Below are 12,005 nucleotides of genomic sequence, written 5' to 3' on the forward strand. Positions count from 1 at the left end.
CCCTGAATCCTCTCTGCATTTATTCTGTTTTCCTTCAGACATTAGATGCCTTAAATACCTGACTTCTCTTTCTCCATATTGTAATTTATTTATTTTTTTAATACTCCCAAGCCCTGCTTTCCCAGAAAGTTGAATAGCTTGTTAGTAGCTTTCTTCACAACTCTTTTCTCCTGTCCTGACAATAGAAAACGATCCACATATTTGTTAACATTAATACCTCCTTGGGAGGTTGTAATTGCTCCAAAATCTTTTTTTAGAACTTAACCAAATAGATAGGTGGCCCTGTAAACCCTTGGGGGTAAAATTGTCCACCTATATTGTTGCTTCCGCCCCCATTTCAGGGTCTTTCCAGTCAGAGGTGAATATACATGTATGTTTGCTCTCAGGGCCAGGGAGCACTCCATTAATAACACTGTTATTCCAGTCTAACAATTTACTATTTGAATGCCCAATTTAATCATCAAATCCCTTCTCAACAAGTTAGTCCCTGCCTTGGGTACATACAATAATTGTCCAGTGATCATTTTATCCCCTGGTCTCAGCTTGGTATCCCCCAAAAGTGGCACTGTTATCCCAGCCCCTTCTGCCCCCATCACTTTTTAGGGTTTCATTAGTTAATTTAATCCCTGATACTTTACAAGTCAGTAATGACCTAGCTGTTCCCCAGTGTATTGGGTTTGATGGCAAGGTTCGGGGGCTGTGAGGGGGGGGCGTGGGAAACTGCAGTGGCAGCCCCCGTGAGAAAAACCCAGAAGCCTCCCCGTGGCAGGTAAGGGACAATTTCATCTGGCCCCAAAGGGGCCCACTGCCGCCCAGAGCCAAGCCATGAGCAATACAGTCCGTGCCTCTGTGAGAGCACAGCCACGAAAACAAACAAACAAAGAAACAAACAAAAACCTGCTGCTCAACAGCAGTTGGGAGAGCGAGAAACCCTCCCGCAGACACCAAAGTCAGTGCAGAAGGAGGGGGAGGAGGCGCTCCAGGTGCTGGAGCCGAAGCCCCCCTGCGGCCGCTGGAGAGGCCCCTGGTGGAGCAGGCTGTTCCCCCCTCCCCGATGCTTGGGAAACTGAACAAACACCACAGCAAATATGCAAATATACCAAAACTTCTAGACTGTTACTTAGATAATGCCTACATCACCTTTCCCTGCTCATTCAACTTCAGACAGCTCTGTTAAATATTACATGCCACACCTTTAACCCCTTCAGCAACCCTTTTAACACTTCCTTTATCTTTCTCCAGCCTGTACTTTTCTAATACCAGCACCAAAGGCTCAGTCAGGGTCCAACTTAATTCCATACCTTTTCCCTCCAAGATAAACAACATATCAATATAGCATATTTCATCCCATTTTCCTTCTTTCCTCCTTCTTCCACTCTGGATATTCCTATTCGAAGTGGCCAGCCTGGCCACACTTAAAACATCTTATCAAAGCCTGTCCCTGCTAGGACTCAGGCCACAACACAGGCAGCCTTCTTTGCCTGCCATTCCTTCATCTCTCTTCCTCTCCTTTCCATCCTGGCCCTAACTCCCCCTGAAGATTTTCTTCCTCTTTCTCCGACCCTCTGCCTCACTACCCGCTGCACTGTCAATACCATTAGTTTCACTCTCTTTTTTTTTTTTTTTTTTCCTTCTTATCTCCCCTCTGGACACACACCTCCAGGGCCTCCCACAGGAGGGTCCCCCAGTGACTGTTCACTACATCCCCCCACCTTCTGAAGCATTTTCTGCGTATTTTGCCAGGCTTTAATCACACAATGAACTTTCAAGAGCCCTTGGGATACTGGGTTCTCAGGTCTCATCCCCAAGTACTTTCTCGTTCTGACCCCAAGTCTCTCATATGATTTCTGTGTTGCACACTATTATTATTCCAGCCAGGATTGGCAAGTGGGTATTTCTGCCCTGCCGGTATTACCCCTGGTCCTGGAGGATGAGCTCTTTCCCATTCTTGTATAGCAGCTCTCCTCCTGATCATTCCCATTTCTTTCCCTGTAAACAACATACTTATAGACATAATTCCCTCCCCCCAAGAGTATAAATCAGGTCGTAGGAACTGGTCTAATTGTTCAACTAGGCTGTTGGGGTCCTCGAATAAAGACTTCCTCTCCTTCTTAAAAGTCTTAACCTCTCTGCTGGTAAGGAGGAGGGGGTAGTTCACCTAAGAGGATACACAGTTAGTGTTAGTACTGTTAGTATCAGGGAAGGCAAAATTCTCAGTATATCTTCTACCTTGTTCTAATTCTTGCCGGAGCCTAGGGTACGATACTTTTTTAGGGACAGTGTTAATTACAGTCCCTGTCTCCCTTCCTGGAGTGACTGCTGCTGCCACCAGTTCAATATTAAGATTATAGGGAGCATAACTTGGCTCCTTCTCTGAAAAAGGAATCTTCTTGTTTACACATAAATTTAAAGCCTGAATTTTCATCAGACCCGTATTTTGGCCAAAATACTGCTGTTTCCTTAATTGGTTCTTTTGTCCAGACTGATACACAATATTTAACCTTTTTTTTTTTTTAATTATTTTTCTTTTACAATCCCTCTAATTTTGGGATTATGTTTCCAATCTCTTATAATTCTTCAGGAAGAACTATTAGTAGGCACTCCCCCAGGGATATCTCCCTGTCCCCTGGAACTCATATCTTCCCATTTTTCCTAACCCTCGCCCGTATGTGCTACAGAAATTTCCCTTCTGCAGTGTACCACACACCAACGTACTGAAAAATGGGGGTGTACCGCCAAGCACTTCCCTGTGCCAGCGTTACCGCACACCTATGAGTTTACCAGATTCCCTGGAACTCGTACTTCCCATCTTTCCTAACCCTCGCCAGTATGTGCTACAGAAATTTCCCTTCTGCAGTGTACCACACACCAACGTACTGAAAGATGGGGGTGTACCGCCAAGCACTTCCCCGTGCCAGCGTTACCGCACACCTGAGTTTACCAGATTCCCTGGTGTACTTCCAAGCACTTCCCCGTGCAAGGATTACCGTACACCAGATTCCCCTGGTGTAGTGCCAGCACTTCCCCGTGCAAGGGCTTACCATACACCAGATACCCGACCCCCAAGGCAATACTTAATATTTCTTACCTTGGTCTGTGCACAGAGTTACCGGATCGATTCTTAAAAACCCGGAGTGCCTACCTTCTTCCTTTCCCCACTACTTCACGGATCCTGCCTCTTTAACCAGTCTCGGGCCCTCTGTCAGCTTTCCGCAGAACCGCCACCGTCGATGCACAGGACCGCTGAAATCAGCGGGGCATGCCTTCCTGCTGCTGCGGCGGTGGAGCTCCCCAGTAGGTGACTGGATCCCGGACGAGCCCCCAAATTGTGAGAAACACTCTGTAGCCAATAACTTAGGCTCAGGCGAGGATCTCAGTGAAGTAGTAATTTATTCGCGATTGCAATGGCGGGCGCCCCACAAGCAGGAGAGAGCGCATCTACTAGTTCCAAAACACAGTTTATATACCTTTTGATGGCAGGACCCTCCCCTGTTTCCCCACTGAGTGGGTAATCCAGGTTCACAATCTATCTGATGCTTCACAAACAATGCATGGCCTTCAGTTGCCGGCCTGTTAAATTTCAAATTTCTTTTGACATTTTTACTGTTTGAAGTGGTAATGTTTCTTCACTTATCTGACTTGACTTGACACCGTGATTTTCACCTAATTGTCCTAAGGAGACTGGTTGTCTGCATTTTACTAGGTCGCCTGCTAAACTTTCTTATCACTGTAAGCATATCTCAGTACCACATTCCCTCCTTCTAAACAATGTAACTCTGCAAAAACAACATTTCTATTCCCACAAGTGCGCTTGTCTTCCTTCCGTCGATAACAATGTTTCTAAAGGATGATTAAGTGAGGAACTCCTTATCATGAAGACCATTATATTGATATTCTTGACATATTGACAATCCTGACGTATTTCCTTGAATATATCACCAATCAACATAACATGAATATTTGGCTGAAAAACAAAAAATAGGGGTATTCTAATATGGACTATCCTTATTACAATAGTAAAAAATCACACCCCTAGGCTGGGAGACTGGCCCAACAAGGGACCCTTCCTCTTTGAGGATGCACAGAATGATTCTGTCATGTCAGCAGTGTGATAATTATGTAACCAATTGGAGGGGAGGGGATTGTACAAACATGTACAAAGGGACTGTCTAAAGAGTGGTCTGGAAAACCCTTAGGTGTATCAGCTTTGTGGGAAACCACCTGGTATCCAGACTTGTGCAACTCTGAAATAAACAATATCTCGACCTAGTGTTTAGATGGGTTTATTGCACACCAGGTAACGAACCCGAACTTTTTTATCAGATAACTGGGACTGACTGAGGAAGTATAGCGCTCACACATCCACAGCCCCAAGACCGCCACGAGAGAGGGAACAAGGCCCATCTGGGGCGGACTGGATCCCCCTCAGCGAGGCAGCAGGTTCTCGACTCCACCTCATCTCGCTTCAGCCGCCCCTGTGCTCCTCCTGCTGGCGAGGTGGAGGGAGGGAGGCAAGGCCATATGGAGTGGGGAGGGGGGTGCTGGCTGCGGCAGCGGTTCCGCAGGCTTCTCGCGAGAGCTGGCGAGGTTTCCGGTGTTGTGGTTGTGGGGCCATAAACATGGCGGTGAGTCTCCGCTCACGCTCTTTGAGGCACCTCCCTAGCCGAGGTAAGGGGCCTGAGAAGGCTGCGGTGGTAGGCTCCCTCTGCCTTGCTGCCGACTTTCGCTTCCCTTTCCTTCCCATAGCGGTCCCCATTCCCTGTCGATACCCAACCGTCCCCTCCGCTCCCTCGTTCTCCCCCCGTCGCCAGCCTAACGCGCTCTCCTCTTCTGTCCCCCGTTCCTGCAGGTTGGAACGACAGCGGTGAGGAGAACGTCCCTCTCGATCTCAACCGAGGTATGGGGTGGTGGTGGGGAGGTTCATTGCCTGTCCCTTCGCTGCGTACTAGCCGAGGGGGAACCGTCGGCGGCCAGCGGCCTGGTGCCGGTTGTGAGGGCTTGGCACTACTGGGCCGAGGGACTTGGGGAGCGGGCTGGGGAGAGAAGGGCTCGGGGGCTGTGGATGTTCGGGGCCGGTAGGTTGCTCGGCAGCCTCTGGTGAACAGGCTTGCCCGTAGGTGGAGGCCTTTCCCTAGCCCCCGCTGCCAGAGGAGTGAGTGGGGCAGTGCGGGCACCCCTGGGACCCTGCGATATCGAGCGGGGCTGGGGCAGGGGGCGCCTCGGTCGTGTCTGGGGCTGGTTTTAGGTTGTTCGCTGGCGGTGTGTCTGCGGATGGGGCTGCCTGGGCCGCGCCGCGGTGGGTTGGGCCGAATGCCTCTGAGGAGCGCCGCTGCAGTCGCGTCTGGTCCCGCGTGCATCCCTGGTCCTACGTACTTGTATGCATATATTACTTACAAGTGTACTTTAGTTCTTAAGAGAAGCTCAGTTTCTTCAGTTTAAAGCAACAACCTCTTATGTCTTCTCCATCTCCAAACGGATATGATTGCTTGAAAATAAATTAAAACTGACTTGAAAATGAAAACAAGTGAAACTTTTGTCAATGAAATGCAGGATAAAGGCCTTAACAGTTGAAACGCGTGACATTTACTACCATAAGTAGTGTTATCTCTGTATGAAATTCACAGAATCAGAATTTTAATTAACGTGTTCAGTAACTTTTTCACATTGTGTAATTGAATTATTCAATGTAAAAGAACAATGGACAAAGTTTAAATGCCGGAGTGGTAATTTTTAGATGTTGTCTATTTGAAATCTTTTACTGAGAATTCAAAAAGCAACTATCATGATGACTTTTTTTTTCTCATGAGGTGTTTTAAGCCACCTACTGATCCCATGAGACCTGTAGTGGTAGCAGTGTAATTACCTCATTTGTATCATCTTGTAAAAAAAAAGGCTCTCAATTAAGATGCAAAGTAATATTAATACAATGAATGTACAATCATCCTCCTGCTGGGTGACCGGGACACAGAAAGAAGGAGGAGAACGGGACAGGTGAATGACTGGTTGAGGGGGTGGTGTCTGGACCAGGGCTTTGGGATTTTGATCTTGGGCAGTCCTTTGAGAAACTAGGTATGTGGGCTGCTGACCAACTCCAACTCAGCAAGTGGGGCACAAGTATGTTGGGGAGCAAGCTCTCCGGGCTGATTACCAGGGCTTTAAAACTAGGTTTGACGGGGGAAGGGAGGGGAGCTAAAAGTGACAGAGAAGGGCTGGGGGAAGTTGTCACTGCTGTCACTGTTGAAGATAGTAGGGAAAAACCTCTGAGTTATCCCATAGGATTGTCTGAGGGCTCCTCAGAGAAGGTAATGATCCTGATACCCCATCCAGAATCTTCTTCTTGCATCCCTCCAGGGGTAACTGTGCCTGCTGCTTCCCTAAAGTGCCTGTATACCAATGTGCAGAGCATGGGAAATAAACAGGATGAGCTTGAGATCTGCTTGGTCACAGGGCCACAATCTCATGGCAATCACAGAGACATGGTGGGACAGCCCACGTGACTGGAATGCTGTCATGGAAGGCTATGTCCTATTTAGGAAAGACAGGCTGGGGAAGCAAGGGGGTGGGGTTGCCCTTTATGTGAGGGAGCAATTAGAGTGTACCCAGCTCCACCTGGGGAAGGGTGAAGGACAAGTGGAGAGCTTGTGGGTAAGAATTAAGGGGTGGGCTGGTATGGGGGACACTGTTGTGGGGATGTACTACCCCCACACCAGATCAAGAGGAGGAGGTCGATGAGGCCTTCTACAGGCAGCTGGTAGTAGCCTCATGATCACGAGCTCTGGTTCTCATGGGGGACTTCAATTATCCAGGCATCTGTTGGGTAAGCAACTCGGCCAGGCACGCGCAGTCCAAATGGTTCCTATGATGTGTTGAAGACAATTTTCTGACGCAGGTGGTGGAGGAACTGATGAGACGGGGGGTGCTCTTGGACCTTGTCCTTACCAACTGGGATGGGCTTGTTAGGGATGTGAAGGTTGGGGGCAGCTTGAGATGCAGTGACCATGAGATGGTGGAGTTCAAGATGGAACTTGGTGGAAGAAGTAAGGCTAAAAGCAGGATTGCAACCCTGGACTTTCGGAGAGCCAACTTTGACCTCTTCCGGGACCTTCTTGGGAGTATCTCATGGGCTAGGTTGCTAGAAGGCAAGGGTGCATGTGAGAGCTGGGCTACATTTAAGCAGCACTTCTTCCAAGCTCAGGATCGGTGCATCCCGAAGAGTAGGAAATCGGGGAAGGGGGGCAGGAAACCTGCGTGGATGAGCAAGGAGCTCATCAACAAAGAGGAGTGGCCGACACGCCAGAAGGCTGTGCTGCCATTCAGTAAGACCTGGAGAGGCTGGAAAGATGGGCAGGGAGAAACCAAATGAGGTTTAACAAGAGCAAGTGTAGAGTCCTGCACTTGGGAAGGAACAACCGCATCTATCAGTACAGGCTGGGGGATGACCTGCTGGAGAGGAGCTCTGAGGAGAAGGACCTGGGGGTCTGTACTGGGTCTGGCTGGAATGTTAACTTTCCCTATGTAAATAGTGAAATGTATGCTTTCCCTACAGCAGCTCATACAGTGGTATGCTCTGCACTTGTAGCTAGAACAGCAGTGGTATCACACCAGTATTGTGTCTACTGCTGAGCAGTGTTGGCACAGCATCAGGACTCTCTCTAACCCTTTCCTTATGAGGAAAGGCTGAGAGACCTGGGTCTGTTCAGCCTGGAGAAGAGAAGACTGAGAGGGGATCTCATCAATGTGTATAAATACCTGAGGTGTGGGAGACAAGGATTTGGCCAACCTCTTTTCAGTGGTTTGTGGGGACAGGACAAGGAGTAATGGCCACAAAATGGAGCCCAGGAAGTTCTGTACCAACATGCGAAAGAACTTCTCCACAGTGAGGGTGATGGAGCACTGGAACAGGCTGCCCAGGGAGGTTGTGGAGTCTCCTTCTCTGGAGATATTCAAGGCCCGTCTGGATGCCTACCTGGGCAGCCTGCTTTAAGGAACCTGCTTTGGGGGGGGGGGGGGGGGTTGGACCTGATGATCTTTTGAGGTCCCTTCCAACCCCTTCAATTTTGTGATTCTGTGAAGAAAAAAAAACACAGGCGTTTTGCATTGTGTGTATAGCCCTGTTAAAAAAAAAAAAAAAATCATTAATGTGATGGTTGCGGTTGAATAAGGAACAGCTCTGCATTTAGTTGTGTACCCTTTGTCGAAAATGTATTTTTTTTGTTTATTTGTCAACTACAGCTGACTGATCAGTAATCGTGTAGGTGTTACTTTTTTTTTTTTTTTAACTTCATTGTAAAGACAAAATTAATGTCTTAGCACACCATTAACTAAGCTGGTTGATAACTTGATTTCCCCAATGAACACATTGTTTATTTTTTTCCAACTGTTAGAATAGTTACATAAGTGTTTAGTTCAAATATTTTAAATTAATACAGTTTTAATTCACTGTGTTGACCTGATTGTGTGTTTTTCAAGGCTCATATTTTCAGTAATTTAAAATAATATTTTTATTTTTTTCGCTTTCTCAGTCAACGTAAATAATGCCTCAGCCATATGCTTCTAGCTGCAGTGGTCTTTACTATGAATATGTGAAATTAGATTAGTATTGCCTTGTTTTAAACAGTTGACATAAATGATTTAACATACAGGTCGAACTTTTGATAGACTGTAGCTGTGGACTGTGTAAGAAGCTAGTGCTATTATTAAGTATTTCAGAACTAATAATAGATGCTAGCTTTTTTTGTGCTGCTTTTGGTCCTACTTCTTCCTGTCTTTTTGTGCAGTAAGACTCTGGGCATGTCTTGCTGCATGTAGAGTTGATCTACCTTTCTCTGCCCTTTTTTCCTCTTCTCTGCTGCTGTAGTTTGAGGGTTGCCCATGTTTTCCCAGAACACACCTTGCTGTTCTTATGTATTCTTAATATGTGTGGTGTAGTGTGATTTTACTCTTAAAAGCATTTTAATGTTCTGCATTTTCAAAATGATGTAATAATACATGTATTTATGTAGGGTATTTTATATTATGGTGCAGTGTGTGAGAGAACTCTATGTATGAGATTAGCTTGGTTTAAGCTGGACTCGCTCGAGCACCTCCATGTCCTTCTTGTAGTGAGGGGCCCAAAACTGAACACAGTACTCGAGGTGCGGCCTCACCAGAGCTGAGTACAGGGGGACGATCACTTCCCTAGCCCTGCTGGCCACGCTGCTTCTTATACAAGTCAGGATGCTGTTGACCTTCTTGGCCACCTGAGCACACTGCTGGCTCATATTCAGCCGACTATCCACCAATACTCCCAGGTCCTTCTCTGCATGGCAGCTTTCCAACCACTCATCTCCCAGCCTGTAGCTCTACTTGGGGTTATTGCACCCCAGGTGCAGGACCCGGCACTTGGCCTTGTTGAACTTCATGCAGTTGACCTCAGCCCATCGGTCCAGCCTACCCAGATCCTCCTGCAGAGCCTTCCTACTCTCAAGCAGATCGACACACACACACCTAACTTGGTGTCATCTGCAAACTTACTGAGGGTGCACTCGATCCCCTCATCCAGATCATCGATAAAGATATTAAAGAGGACTGGCCCCAGTACCGAGCCCTGGGGGACTCCACTAGTGACCGGCCTCCAACTGGATTTGACTCCATTCACCACAACTCTTTGGGCCTGGCTATCCAGCCAGTTTTTAACCCAACGAAACGTACGCCAGTCCAAGCCATGAGCAGCCAGTTTCTTGAGGAGAATGCTGTGGGAAACGGTGTTAAAAGCCTTGCTGAAGTCAAGGTAGACCACATCCACAGCCTCTCTCTCATCCACTATGTGCGCCACTTTGTCATAGAAGGAGATCAGGTTCGTCAAGCAGGACCTGCCTTTCATAAACCCATGCTGACTGGGCCTGATCGCCTGCTTGCCCTGTAAGTGCTGCATGATGAGACTCAAGACAATCTGGTCCATGTGCTTCCCTGGCACTGAGTTCAAACTGACGGGCCTATAGTTCCCCGGGTCTACCCTCTAACCCTTCTTGTAGATGGGCGTCACGTTTGCTAGCCGCCAGTCAACTGGGACCTCCCCCGATAGCCAGGACTGTTGATAAATGATGGTAAGCAGCTTGGCCAGCTCCTCCGCCAGTTCTCTCAGCATTCTCAGGTGGATCCCATCTGGCCCCATCGACTTGCATACATCCAAGTGCCATAGCTTGTCGCCAACCATTTCCTCATGGATAGTAAGGGCCACATTCTGCTCCCCATCCCCTTCCACCAGTTCAGGGTACTGGGTATCCAGAGAACAACTGGTTTTGCCGCTAAAGACCGAGGCAAAGAAGGCATTAAGCACCTCTGCCTTTTCCTCATCTCTTGTAACTAAGTTTCCCCCCGCATCCAGTAAAGGATGGAGATTTTCCTTAGTCCTCCGTTATGTGTTGCTGTATTTGTAAAAACGTTTTTTGTCGTCTTTGACGGCAGTAGCCAGTTTGAGCTCCAGATGAGCTTTGGCCTTTCTAATTTTGTCCCTGCACAGCCTCGCAACATCCTTATAGCTTTCCTGAGTGGCCCGCTCTCTTTTCCAAAGATTATAAACCCTCTTTATTCTCCTAAGCTCAAGTCACAATTCTCTGTTCAGCCAGGCCGGTCTTCTTCCATGCCGGCTCGTCTTTGGGCACGTGGGGACAGACTGTTCCTGCGCCATTAAGATTTCCCTCTTGAAGAGCGCCCAGCCTTCCTGGACTCCTGCCCTTCAGAACCGCCTCCCAAGGGACTCTGACAACCACTGTACTGAACAGCTCAAAGTCGGCCCACCGGAAGTCCAATACGTGCTTGCCTTGTTGGCCTTCTGGCCGATCCTAACCCATAGGGACTCGACCTTGTCATTCCCAGCCTTGAGTTCCACAACATCAAAACACTCTCTAATATAGAGAGCCACACCACCAACCCTTCCGTGCTGCCTGTCCCTTCTGAAGAGCTTATAGCCAAGCATTGCAGCACTCCAGTCATGAGAGTGGTCCCACCACGTTTCCGTGATGTCAACCAAGTCATAGCCTGCCTGCTGCACGATGGCTTCCAGCTCCTCCTGTTTGTTACCCATGCTGCGTGCATTGGTGTAGATGCACTTCAGTTGGGCCATTGCCTTCTCCCCCGGCCTTGCCATTGTTCCCCCTGGCACAGCTCCAACAAGCCTTGTTTCAGCCCCATCCCCCTTCTTACCTAGTTTAAAGCCCTCTCAATGAGCCCTGCCAGCTCCTGGGCTAGGATCTGTTTTCCCCTTAGAGATAGGGACCCGTCTGCGGCCATCAGGCCGGGTGCCGAGTAAAGTGCCCCACTGTCAAAAAAAAACACCACAAAATGTCTGTGTTGGCACCAGCCTCTGAGCCACGTGTTTATCAGGTGGGCTTTCCGTGTCCTCTCTGTACCCCTCCCTGCCACCGTAGGGATAGACAGAAACACCACCTGTACTCCCGCTCCATCCACTAACCGTGCCAGTCCCCTAAAGTCCCATTTAATAGCCTTCAGGCTTCTCTCTTCAGTGTCATCACTGCCAGCCTGGACTATCAAAAGAGGATAATAGTCAGAGGGGCGAACCAGGTTGGGAAGCTTTCTGGCAATGTCCCTGACCCTGGCCCCAGGGAGGCAGCAGACTTCCCTACGGGTAGGGTCAGGCCGACAAATAGGGCCCTCTGTTCCCCTGAGAAGGGATTCGCCTACAACAATCACCCTCCTTTCTTTCTTGGTGGAGGCAGTCCTAAGGCATGGAGTTGACTTCCTCGCCCTAGGCATCCTCCTGGGTACACTTTCTACCTCATACTCACCTACCGGTCTCAAGCTCCAGGGCCTCAAATCTGTTGTGTAAGGGCACCTGGGAAGGTGGGGTCGATAGGGGGGGCATCGCCTGCGATGTCAAGCAGAGACCTGTCTCCATTCCTCCTCAGCTCCTAGGTCCCCTCCCTCTGCCCGACAGCGACAGGAGAGGGGGTCCACCCCCATTTGGGGTGTCTCACCCCCATAGCTCTCCTTCAGGCCCTGCAGGG

General features: G+C 48.7%; 3 protein-coding genes across 5 annotated transcripts in view; 2 read left to right on the forward strand and 1 right to left on the reverse strand.

Moving 5' to 3' along the window:
- LOC137846711 (uncharacterized) overlaps positions 1 to 12,005 on the forward strand; it is a 420,446-nt gene that overhangs the window by 389,476 nt on the left and 18,965 nt on the right. The window lies entirely within an intron of this gene.
- Positions 1 to 12,005, reverse strand: part of DYM (dymeclin) — a 432,971-nt gene that overhangs the window by 3,263 nt on the left and 417,703 nt on the right. The window lies entirely within an intron of this gene.
- The window catches only part of LOC137846698 (rapamycin-insensitive companion of mTOR-like), a 223,762-nt gene continuing 216,305 nt past the window's right edge, over positions 4,549 to 12,005 (forward strand). For 2 of the 3 annotated variants that reach the window (XM_068664770.1, XM_068664772.1), the window contains exons 1-2: positions 4,549 to 4,668; positions 4,850 to 4,897. In XM_068664770.1, coding sequence (XP_068520871.1) covers positions 4,620 to 4,668; positions 4,850 to 4,897 — 97 coding nt within the window. In that variant the 5' untranslated portion in view covers positions 4,549 to 4,619. The remainder of the gene's footprint in view (positions 4,669 to 4,849; positions 4,898 to 12,005) is intronic. The other variant, XM_068664773.1, reaches the window with a different exon arrangement.

This window comes from Anas acuta, chromosome W, assembly GCF_963932015.1.
Source record: "Anas acuta chromosome W, bAnaAcu1.1, whole genome shotgun sequence".
Taxonomy (NCBI): Eukaryota; Metazoa; Chordata; class Aves; order Anseriformes; family Anatidae; genus Anas; species Anas acuta.